The sequence below is a fragment of the Taurulus bubalis genome, assembly GCF_910589615.1.
Source record: "Taurulus bubalis genome assembly, chromosome: 10".
In the NCBI taxonomy this organism is placed as follows: Eukaryota; Metazoa; Chordata; class Actinopteri; order Perciformes; family Cottidae; genus Taurulus; species Taurulus bubalis.
This window is the reverse complement of record NC_136598.1, coordinates 13,565,490-13,578,190: the sequence shown is the minus strand read 5'-3', so window position 1 is coordinate 13,578,190 and position 12,701 is coordinate 13,565,490. Positions and strand designations below refer to the sequence as shown.

The window sequence follows — 12,701 nt, the reverse complement described above, 5'->3', positions numbered from 1 at the left end:
TGAGCACTGACATCTTGTTGTGCTGGTGCGTAGTGCTTAGCCATCGTGAGCATCTGTATCACCGCAGCGTCAACAAGATCGTCCCTCTTTGTGCGGCAGTACAGGGTGTTGCCCCAGTGGGTTCTGTACAGCTGGTTGAACTGCTGCGGCTGCTTGTCATGCTCCTCCACTGCATTCCAGGCTTCAAGGACCTTGTTCCTGCACTCAGTGGAAAGAGTCAGCATGTCCTCTATCAGGCTAATTTCCACCAGAGCAGAGCAAAACTTTTTCAACCTTTCGTAGCCAGGAAGGGAAGCATCCTCCTGTTAAAGTTGCCATATAAATACGATAAGTTAAAATGTGCACATTGTCCAGCAATCAATTACATTTAATTCTACCAGATCCACAGTTACTCACAAAGGCCGTAGGGTTAACAGTGCAGGTTTCGTCGCTGGTGAATAATGTGGGGCAGGATGGCATCCAACACGTCACAATGGGCTTCCCCGTCGCTCTGGTACGCCTCTTCAGCCTCTGGGTCTGGATCGGGCTGCCCATACTGAACCACCTCCTCCTCTGGGCCAAGTCCACCGTTCACAATGTCCTTCAGAGAGAAGGGTTCAGAGTCACCCGTGCTCTGGCTGAACAGGCATTCCAACCCGAGCAGCTCTTTTGAAGGGGCAGCTCTTCTGGCAGGGGCCCGGAAATTCTCCTCCAGTCTCCCCCCGAACAGCTGCTGACAGCGGGTGTTGAGGCTTTCAATCAGCAGTGCAGAGCAGGTCCTGTGGTGCTGTCCTTTGTATTACATTTTATGCTACCACAAAATCTCCGAGGGAATTATTGTACTTTTTACTGGTTTTCTGTACAGCTTTGGTTACTTTTCAGGTTATAATTTGTCATCGCCTTCCTGTCCAGGGGAAAACCGAATGTCTCCTGAGCCCCAAGTGTGACCCTCCTCACATGGTGTTTGAGCTGCTCCCTGGATATGTAGCAGCGGACAACATCTTCGTCTGGGACCGACTTAAAAGTTGCCGGGTCCTTGGCTCTGACCGCTTTGAGCAGCTCCAGGTCTGAGTGGTTGTAGTCCAGCACTCCACCAGCTACAGCCGATTTGAAGACAGCATATTTACAGCAAATGCATAATAAATAAATAAATAATTAAAAGCACATGCAAATGTATAACAGGCAAACCCAAACAAAAACAAAACTAGATTATAGTAACAGACAATTTAGGCTACTGTACTGCTACTGTTGGCTGCGTCAAACCGGTGGATCCAGTGAAAGATGTCCAGATGTACAACCATCCCATGGTCCACACAAGACTTAAACAAAGTCTCCAAAGCTGTTGGACCCTGAGACCATCAACACCCACGGTCCACATGGGTTTCAGCTTTGGAGTGGACTCCTTGCAGGTCAGCACAAATGAAACGTTTTGTGAATGCTCGTTCCCTATGCTGGTGAACCACTCGGCTGAGCCTCGAGCTTCCCCAGACAGCTTCTTCACCACCTGTGACCTCTGATTCATTTTACAACCATTATAAACATGTTTTGCATCATACAGTATGGCATTGTGGAACATGTTTTTTAGCATAATGCCAAAAGTGGAGAGGATCTGGCTGCCATAATCCTGCACATTGTTGGCTTCTTGGAGGAGGTAGAGCCTGGAACAAGTGTCCTCATGTCTCTGCTGCAGGACAAGCTCTCCCAGCTGCACGTGCCCGACTCCACCTGCAGGTGGATCACAGACTTTCTGACTGACAGGAAGCAGCACGTGAAACTGGGGAAACACGTCTCAGGCTCTCGGACCATCAGCACCGGTTCCCCCCAAGGCTGCGTTATTTTCCCGCTGCTCTTCTCCCTGTACACCAACAGCTGCACCTCCAGTCACCAGTCCGTCAAGCTCCTGAAGTTCGCGGATGACACCACCCTCATCGGACTCATCTCTGGTGGGGACGAGTCCGCCTACAGGTGGGAGACTGACCACTTGGCGACCTGGTGCAGCCAAAACAACCTGGAGCTCAACGCCCTGAAGACAGTGGAGATGGTTGTGGACTTCAGAAAGAATGCAGCCCCACCCGCCCCTCTCATCCTGTGTGACTCCCCCGTCGACACTGTGGAGTCCTTCCGCTTCCTGGGCTCCATCATTTCCCAGGACCTCAAGTGGGAGCTGAACATCAGCTCCTTCACAAAGAAGGCCCAGCAGAGGATGTTCTTCCTGAGGCAGCTGAGGAAATTCAACCTGGCAAAGAAAATTATGGTGCAGTTCTACACCGCCATCGTTGAGTCCATCCTCTGCTCCTCCATCACTGTCTGGCATGCCGCAGCCACTGCCAAGGACAAGGCCGGGCTGCAGCGGAGAGGGTGATTGGCTGCAATTTGCCATCCCTCCAGGTCCTGTCCACTTCCAGGTCACTGAAGCGGGCAAGAAAGATCGCAGCTGACCCCTCTCACCCTGGATACAACCTGTTCGTGTCCCTTCCCTCTGGCAGGAGGTTGAGGTCCATCAGGACTAAGACCTCACGCCACACAAACAGTTTCTTCCCGTCGGCAGTCGGGCTCATCAATAGAGCCCGGGTTCCCCACTGACTGACTATCACAGGACTATTCACGGACCATTCTTTCGGACCATTTATTTTTATGCCTTTCTCTCCTCCTACCGGTCACTCCACTGCACAATTCATATTTAAACACTCATGCCACATACACTTAACTTTAACTTAAACGCACACGTCACTTTAACATGCCACATACACTTAACTTTAATACACTTAATACATACACTTAACTTAAACACACACGTCACTTTAACATACGCTTACATTAATGTTATCTGAGCACTTTATCCATATCTTATTTAGACTTTTTGCACTGTTCCTGTCGTTGATTGTTGTTTGTCTCGTCTAATGTCTAATGTATGCACCTTCCGCCCAACTAAATTCCTCGTCTGTGCAAACATTCCTGGCAATAAACGGTTTCTGATTAATGCAGAGACGATCCCTCCCGATAAAACCACATGCGGTCTGATTTCATCACCAGTCATCTCTTGAACCGACAGGTGATGAATGCTGGTGAACCGGCCTCTTTCTGTGTCCTCTTAGAGCCTGGAAATGTCAGCAAATGGGACGCCATTGGGGTTTTCCCTCCAGCTCCTCCTGCAACACACAACACTCCGAGGTGATTCCATGGAGTAATCTGGATCCCTGGATGTGGACGGGGTCTCTGTGGGCTGGCTAGTGGACATCGGTCTCAGACTAATCTTGCTGCTTGGACCGGTCTGTGGGCCGGAAACCCTAGGACTGGCTGCTAGTCTTGACCATACATCACCAGTCTTAAGAATTTACCAAACATTTTTTTGTATCATTTTCTATTAAAGGGTTTCAACGTCTATTAATTGTGTATCTCACTGACCTTCCACAGCCTAGCTTGCAGTAACCAGTTCAGAGTGAATGCATCACTGTGAAGCTCAACCCCAAACAGGGAGGTAATGGCAGTTAAAGCAGACATTCTGCTCACATTATTACATCGAACGTATGTATTCCCAATGCATTTCTCTTTTAGGAAACCCCTGATAAAGACAATAGTTATTATATTGAGGAGTTATGAATACATAAAACGAGAAAGAATCTACCCCTGTACAGAAAAAGGTTCGATAAACCTCCCCACATTCCTCTTAAGTTGTATTTTATATTAGTTATCTGGTAAATTTACACAAAGAAAGGCTTCCATTGGTACAGGATGGATGGGATAATATTGCAGGAACAGTGAATCCCCCTTAGTTTGTAAATGGACCTGTACTGTTTTTCTAGTCTTCAGACCACTCAAAGCACTCCCACAGTACTTGTCATAATTCACCTATTCACACCCATTCATACACTGATGGGAGGGGCTAAGGTTCCAGTAGCTAACATTCATACACCGTAGGCACAACTACGAGAGTAATTTGGGGGTTAAGTGTCTTGCCCAAGGACACAGCGACATTGGCTAGCGGAGCCGGGGATCGAACCGCCGATTGAATGACGACCCTGCTCACCACTGAGCCACAGTTGCCCTTTGTACATTATTGAATCTCCATAACACCACTTAAGCAGTGCAAAGTAATACATATAAACCCTCAAAGTTAAAACAAACATCACGAAAACTTGAAAAGAAATGCGTTCAACCAATTGGGAAGAATCTCGGTTTGTGTGTTGAGATGGTCTTAAAACATATAGGAATGCCAGAGCAGCCCATTACTCATTAATAGAGAAAAATATATATTTAAACTATTACCAGATTAATAATCTCCTGCCCTCAACCAGTACTGATCTATTCTCAAATAGCGTAACCGTAGAAACAGCTGTAAACCCTGATGTATATTTGGATGGCTTTTCTCCCATTGACCTTTACCAATTGACTTCAACAATGTCTACTTCTAAACCTTCTCTTAGACCCCATCCTGACTAGGCTGCTTAAATAAGTTTGACCTTAAGTTAGTACCTCTTTACTAGATATTACCTATAGTATATTTTACAATATTTACTTCTAAGACTGCAGGCAATCCTACAAGTATAATAAACAAGCCATCTCAAACTTGACCAACAGCAGTTTCAAACATCCAAATGTCATCTCAGAAACAACACAACACAAACATCAGTTTCTTCAAAGACTTTACATTAATAAAGTGCCCCACTGCACTGGGACCCCAATATTTATATGGCAAAAACAGCAGAGCAGTTCTTAAACATACAGCAATGTTGAGAGTAAAGAGGAGATCTAACCACAACCATCATTTCATGACGATATGTTCAAATGTTCCTCTTAGTGCCGTGCATATTTACAGGAAGCAGAAAAAGCCGTAAACGCTGACAATCTCATGCGATGTGAGATTTTTTTTTTATCCCTGAGATTTCCAAACAAGCACGCTGAGTTTAATGCCAGGTTGCAACAACCTAAAGTACATAAACTCTTAAATTATTCAACCTAAAGCAGAGTTATTACCTGTGATGTGCGGTCACATTTTAGAGAAATTATGCATTTGTTAAACATTAGGCCATAAAGCCTTGTACCATATTTGTTGGGGGGGCGGGGCGACAACGACAATAAATGTCACATTCAATAAAAGCGTCCTGCATTTGTACCACATGGTAAACACCTTATATAGATAATCAAAAAAAAAAAAAAGCAGAAAACTAAACACCCCAAACCCTAATGTGACATATCTGAGCACAGGTTTAGGTTTCAGCTGCCGTGTCGTATCACTTTCAGACAGAAGGATGAAGAATGACTTCCTCATCGAGTAGTATTCCCCTTTACAACCTTGACTGTCTTAAAATGTAAATGATAATCTCAATAAAAGTACATTCTCCCAGAATGACAAGTGCAAATAAATACATTAAGGAAAACCATATGACTGCAAATTTGACAATTTCATACCCTAACTTGGATTTAAAGTCGAAATTGTCCCATGGCTTTCCAAATAATGAATCTGTTAAAACCCTCACAATATAAAAGCCGTAAACTACCTTTACTGCATACTAAACTGCTTTGACTTTAAATAGTTACGGAGAACATATCCAGTGTGTGATCAACTTGTTCAGTAATAGGGATCAGGAAAAGAAAACTAAAAAAGAAATCCATATCCCTGGTAAATATGTCTCACATCCTGCCAAATAGTCTTTAAGAATGTTCTTCTTTACTGTATGTCAGTCTAATGACATCATGTATCCCACAATGCATAGGCAGAACAGTTGCATCTTTGTTGGCATTTTAGCACTGTAGTGTTTTAACCTATTACTCAGAAATAGATTTGGATTAGTCCTTCATAGTTTTACAAGTTTGACAACTATGTTTACATGCACAAAATATATTAATAGTGGAATATTAGTGTGCAGGTAAAACAGTCAATGTTCCTGAAATCTCTACCAACATGAGTTACATGAGTGTGTATAGTCTTACTGGCTCACTTATTTTGAGCTGTTAAACAAAAATCGGCCCCGCAAACCACGCAAAAAAAAGAACAAGCGAATCATTCAAAGAAAGACTGAAAAGTTTGAACGCCTCCATCCTCTTCGATGATGATAATTCAATCTCCCATCGATGTTATTTCCCTCAGAACCCCTCTGTCCAGGTCTCCATGGCCGTGTCAGCAGCCGGTCACACCGCTCGCTGCCGGAGAGCCTCTTCCTCACGGCGTTTGCTGCCCGTTACGTCGGTGTCGAGCAGCGGAAAAATAAGCTCTGAAAATACAGAAATAATTTTGTGTACAGTTGCCCAAAAATCTACTACATTAGCCTCGACCTTTCCATCTAACTATGTAAGAAAGCAGATAAGTGTTTGATCCCAACTGGAACTGACACTGCAAAGTAAATACACTTAATTTTGTTATATGATGTGCTTTCAATCAATACTGTTTGTATTTTGGTAAAAAAGGGATGCAAAATTCTTTCTCGTCCAAAACAAAGTTTTAAAATTGAAACATGATAAGTGCCCGTTTCTATCCACAGTCCAACTGATTAAGTAGAGATGGTTATAACCTCTGAAACAGAACTGTGCTGAACAACAGTAATGAATTTCTCTCTTTAAAATGTGATTTTAAATCCTTCATAGAACACCACTGTTCTGACCTCACCTTTCATCTCAGTTTCCATCCCACCGTCTTTGTTTACTGCAGCCGAGTTCGGATGGCTACAGCTGTTCTTAGCTGTTGTGTGGCTGCCAGCTGACTCCGCCGCATTCATCTTCATTTGATCCTGTTTCCCAGCAGCACTGGGAGGTTTCCGCCCATCCACGCTGTCCATCTTCACCAGGCAGAGCGTCTGCAGCAGACCCATGGAATCAAAGTCCTCTCCGCAGCATTCGCCTTGTTTCCTCAACAACTCCAACACCTGCAGTCAGAAAACATTATTGGAGATAGAGAGAGAGAGAGAGAGAGAGAGAGAGAGAGAGAGAGAGAGAGAGAGAGAGAGAGAGAGAGAGAGAGAGAGAGAGATAGATAGATAGATATATATATAGCGCTATAGGTAGACAGCTACCCTCACAAGGTACGCACTGTTGCATGCAGTACACATTCAATCTGGACATACTACTTCTTTAAAACTTTGCTAATATACCTGCTGCACAAAGAATGTGGGCCAGAATAGCATGGATCAAGCAAAAAGAGACCTTATAAAGCAGATCCTGGTATGTTACTCAAAACAGCAACCACTGATAAAAATGCACTAAATGGTAAATGGAGACTAATTGGGACACAGCCCTGGACGCGGGCACACCACACATTAGCAGCACCTTGATGTATTTGTAGGACTTCAGTTCACTGATGTTCTCCTCCAGGAAGAGCAGATAGAGAGAGAGATCGTCCCATTGGTTTGTGGGGTTTGGCAGGATGCTCACGGTGGGCAGCGATTGGTAGGTTTCCAGGAAGCTGGCGTGTCTGGTGCAGAAGAGGGGACGGACTCCGGCATAGATCACCGCAGGAATCAGCGCAATGAACAGGACCAGGTTAACGAGGCTGGAGAGAAGAGGAGGTATGGCGAGAGGTTTCTCTACAACTAGCATAAAAAAATGAAATGACCTTAAATTGAAACAGTCAGTCATTAACCAAATTACACTGACCTCAGCAAAGAGAAGACTCCCACGGCAATGAGCTTGCACTGCACCTTGTCGGGGACGCCCGGGTCGGAAGCGAGCAGGCCGACGCGCAGCTCGCAGCCGAAATCGTCGGTGACGGAAGCCAGACGGAGGTAGTAGCCCAGGTAGACGCAGGCGCACAGCAGGGTGACGAGGGTCAGGCCGCGGCACAGCAGGTAGTGCAACAGCATTGACCGGGAGCAACGCTTGGTCATTAGAAACTTCTCCACCAGCGGGTAATTGAAACAACCCTCGGTGGGGTCGCTGGGTCCAGGGAACACAGGAGCGCAGAGAGAGAGAGAGAGAAAAAAAAAAACAGTGGAGGGTGATTAAGAGCTTTAATTGATTCACTTCAATTAGCAAGACCAAGAGAAGAGAAACAGAGCATCTTTAAAAAAGCAAATGTTGATATTTCCTCTTCCTCAGAAGTCTCTGTCTCTGAAAATCATTAACAGCCATATCACCTTGAGTAGTTCCCACTTGTAGTCTCATGCTCCCTTTCTTAAAAAAAAAAAAGCCCTTAAAACAAACAAACCTTTTCAAGTCTGCTTCTAATCTCCAACCATTTTACTAGTTTGTCATAACTGTGTAAATTGTCTATTTCTGTACCTGTCTGGGGTGAGCAGTCCTGACGTGGCCATGCGTTTGGCCAGAGTGACGGCGCGGTTGTAGCACCGGTCCAGCTCCTCCATGATGAAGCCCAGATCTGACTGCAGGAGGGGCGCCGCGGAAAATCTCCAGAACAACGCCGGCGTGTACATCATCACCGCCACCAGCAGCAAAATGTAGGGGAAGAACTGGAGAGGACAGTCGGGATAGTGAGTAACAATCCTATTCTAGGCAGTGACGTTCCTGCTCGTGCAACGGTCAATAGAGGAGATGCAAACGCAGGCAAACAGCTGTCCAAGTGTCCACCAAAAGCACAGGATTCACTGCTCAGTCTTCAGCCAATAGGGGACGAATATTATAAAGTTTACGTGTTTTAACAGGGAGCGGACAGACAAACAAAAAACAATCTGTATTTAGGTGAGGACGAGCCTCATTCGGAGTCTTACTTTGATGCAAAGATTTGTACATCAGCAGAATTGTAGCACAGTGTAAAATCGGAAGCAGCCCTTTGCTCATTTAAAGGTGCAATCAAAATATTTGATCCTTGTTGGACAAGAGATCAAGCTGTAAATGATCTTCCACTTGGGGGGGGGGGGGGAAAGAGAGAGAGAGAGAGAGAAGAGAAGGAGAAAGAGAAAGAGAGAGATTTAGGAATGTAAAGAGGCACACGCCTAACAACGCCTTCAGACCCAAAACATCTCCATGAAAATATCCTCAACCACGCCTTTAAAAATTACGAAACAAAATAATTTAGATTTCACCTACCGTACGACTGTCAATTGAATGCAACGGACCCTGTTAAACACTCCGTGTTTGGTGAGACGTTTATCATTTCCAAGTAGCACTTTCTAATACCCGTATCATCACTGCACAACGTCATGACTCGCATGTTTACGTCGTCAAACTAATGTCTGTTGTGGAGGGGAAATATTTTATAATAATATGTAATATTAAGTATTGTGTTAAGATAGTTTTATGTGTAAAGTACAACTGCAGACAGCCCATGAGAGCTAATTTCACAACGTAGAGCAGCTTGAACATCGATTGTAGATAGTCGCAGTGGCCTTTTTCTGCTCAGGAGTTTAGCCAGAAAGCAGAGACCAAAACAACGACAAGGGAAGACGTCAGCAAAAGCCACATTCCTTAAGTCACTGCGTTAGACTAGTACGTTGAGGAGAGTGGGTGACAAGGAATATGTAATTGGGGGGGGGGTGGAGACGATATAATAATGTCTGTTTTGATTATTCGGGGGTTGTTGCGTTAGACAGACGGGAACAGAAGCTGTTGTCTAATGATACCGGGCGCAACACGTTTTGTTTGTAAACTGTGTGTTTCAAATAAATCTACATGAATTGAACTTCGATCCAAACTCTGTGTTCTGTGGGTGTTCCGATTACTGAGGTCCTGAGTGGGGCCCTGTGGCGTCTCACGAGCAGTCAGATAGGAGACAGAATCAAGTTCATACAGCATCAGGTTTAGAAGGATTTAAATAATCATCGAAGAAGGAAATCAGCCACAACACTGTAAATAAGAGTTTCAGCAACTGTAACACTGTGCGTACCTTGTGCAGCCACAGAGGTAGAGTGTGTGTGTGTACGGACGCCCAGCAGTACGAGTCCACGTAAGCGGCCTGCCTCCAGGAGAAGTTGCTGGGAGCAAAACAGCTGATCTGGGTACCTGAGACACCAGAGGAAGAAATCATTATTTTAACATTTTCATTTTGCAGACTTCTCAAAAGAAAAACAGATCAGGCTGCTTGTCGGTTTGACTGCAGGATTATAAGATGTTTTTTAACCTCTTAAAATGTATTTAAAAAGGTTAAAAGTTTACGTAAAGATGGTTTACGATGCTCGAGCACCTGCAGCTGTCCCGACCAACATGACCAGGCCCAATCTGAATCTACTGATAAGCTTCCTACACTAACCTGTCTGGACTTGATCTAGTGTTGACCCTGGACTTTTATTTCTAAAAAATGGACTCGGTAGGTCTCGATTTCCCGAGCTCCCCCACTCACCAACTGAAACTTCTTGAGCGAAGGCCAGAGAGATGAGGAGGAGGGGCAGCCCCACCGCCACACAGGTCACCATCTTGTCCAAGGCCAGCTCGGTCCGGACGTTGCGGTACCGGGCCTGGTTTGGGTCCTTCAGCAGGAAATCGCTGAACACGTACTCCGTGGCCACGTGGGCGATGGCCATCTCACCGCTCTGCTACCAACCGGCGGCGCATCAATAACACCTGCGGACACCCATAATTAGGAAGCACCTCAGACGCTCATCCTGCGTAGAATACTGAACATGTTTCTGTTGAGTTTTCAAGCATTTCATTTGGACAGTGTGAAAATGCACAACCAGAACCGGATAATATCACAGTGCAGGAAGAGGCAGAACACACACTGGGCTTGTTTGAAGCCTCCACCGAAACATTGTTAGAAATGTCTAAATATCATAGATAACACTGAAGGAATACATGTGAGATAGGACGACATAATATTCATGGCAAAGTATTTGAACCAGATACAGGCTATATAATAGTAATTATAATAATACATTATCAACAACAACAAAGATAGAAAGCGTGATGCATGCAGGTTTGTGCATGCATTTTGCAATAATACTCGGGGAAAGCAATTAAAAAACCTTTTTCTTTTAATTAAGCACCATTAGAAACATTTTTAGAGAGTAACAAGATGCTCTATAATTTGTCCACCCCCAGAAATCTTAATAAAAATTGACCTCTGCAAATAACACATTTAGGAGGGACCTGAAAATTGACCTTTGAAGTATAGTTCTTGAACGGTTCAGGAATATTTTTGAGACATATTGATGTCAGAAATAGCAGAAGAAGGAGGAAAAGTGCCCGTCCAAACTATATGAAAAATAGGAAGAAATGATACTATAATAGTCCTCCTACCACACAGTCTTAAGCGCTCTTTGTCTTTTGGCCAGCCAGGCAAATTTAATTTGCAAATCCAAGCATCAGGTAAACAGCCTGTGGTTATTTACCAAAGAGGCTGGTAAAGTACAGCAGACAACCACAGACTAAGATTACTTCCCCAATGTCCCGGCCCTTCCCCGTGCAACTGTGACACACTTTAGCCCAATTGAAAGCAGCTTTGCTGTTGACGGTTATGATGTTCGTGAAACTTTGCGGATGACAGATTTAATAACCTCGAAGGTCTATAAATATGCATCTTGATCTCGTATTTATATTCCTAATAGGTTATACACTCCATAAAAAGGGAAATATTTCCCACTTCTGTTTGCAACATTTCCTCATTTACCATTTCTCTTATGCATTATCATTCTAGGGTCACAAACAAGTCTTTTTTATCTCCCCCCGCCCCCCATTTACAGTCTGTGCAGTGCTTGATACGCCCCCAAAACTGCTCAAATATATAAAACACATGCTATACTGTTATCTATTTTTGTATGATGCATATTTCGTGAAAATTTGATAATAACCTCATTTGATTCATGGCCTCTTTCCTGCATCCCATTGATCTCTAGATAGAAGGTGACGCTGAAGCGGACAAGAGGAGTTGCGCGCACACACACACACACACACACACACACACACACACACACACACACACACACACACACACACACACACACACACACACACTCATTTTACCCAACGGTCAGTCACCATCACCGCAGTTCTTTTGATGTCTTGAGGTTAAAAGGTGGTTTAACATGTGCGCTTAAAAAAACCGAGGATGACAAACAACTCCTGACCGTCTCCCCACAACGTCAACGGGCTCCTTTGTTTAGATCGATTTTCTTTTGCAGTGTATAGTAGCATTTTACAGTCACTATTATTGATCATATTTTTAAGCAACAAAAATAAATAAATTTGGTTCGGAACCTAGGTTAACTTTGAGATATTTAACGAACGTTAGCCCCAAACGCTTAACGTAATAAATAGACTTCAGCGGGACTTTTCAGAAACGTTGAATTCACGTAACACAAAGCGGTTGTTCTCCGGGATCAAAACAAACGCCCGCTCATTAAATTAGCTCGTTTTTAATTAATCGTAAAACAGGATAACGAACTTACCGAGTGACCTGCTCCCGCCAACTTTTACGTGTCAGTTAGTAGAACGGCATGGCTGCAATTACACACAACTTCGCCCGCAGTGAAGGGGCCGCAGAGGCGCGTGAAACGATGTGGCAGACGAGACAGCCACAAACCAAGTAACCTCGAAAAGATCTGAATCAGTCTTCTTCCTGCAAGACAAGACACTTCTTCCGTCCCTCTTAAAAAACAGATGCCTTCAAGTGCAAATCGACAGCACGATTTTCCAGTTGCAACGCTGCCTTCAAATGTAGCTCGTGAGTTTGCTTTGGGCAATCGAGTACGTACAGTCGAGAACGCGCTGTTGTCTGTTCTTTTATTGTTTTAAAGGTCCATTACCCGGTCCATTACTGGCGAAAGAAGTATTCTTCTTTTGCCTGAGTAAAATTAGTAATAGTACAGTGCAAAAAATACGGTGTTACAATTCAAATGTCA

General features: G+C 44.3%; 1 protein-coding gene across 1 annotated transcript; it reads right to left on the bottom strand.

The window, feature by feature from the left end:
* Positions 1–409: 409 nt before the first annotated feature.
* Positions 410–10,385, bottom strand: LOC306742185 (pannexin-1-like; the record flags this gene model as incomplete). Its single annotated transcript, XM_079224527.1, has 8 exons — positions 410–771; positions 855–1,076; positions 6,584–6,839; positions 7,240–7,462; positions 7,567–7,845; positions 8,191–8,378; positions 9,752–9,867; positions 10,205–10,385. 8 exons carry the CDS (start codon positions 10,383–10,385, stop codon positions 410–412), a joined length of 1,827 nt encoding a protein of 608 aa, XP_079080653.1.
* Between the last annotated feature and the right edge of the window lie 2,316 nt (positions 10,386–12,701).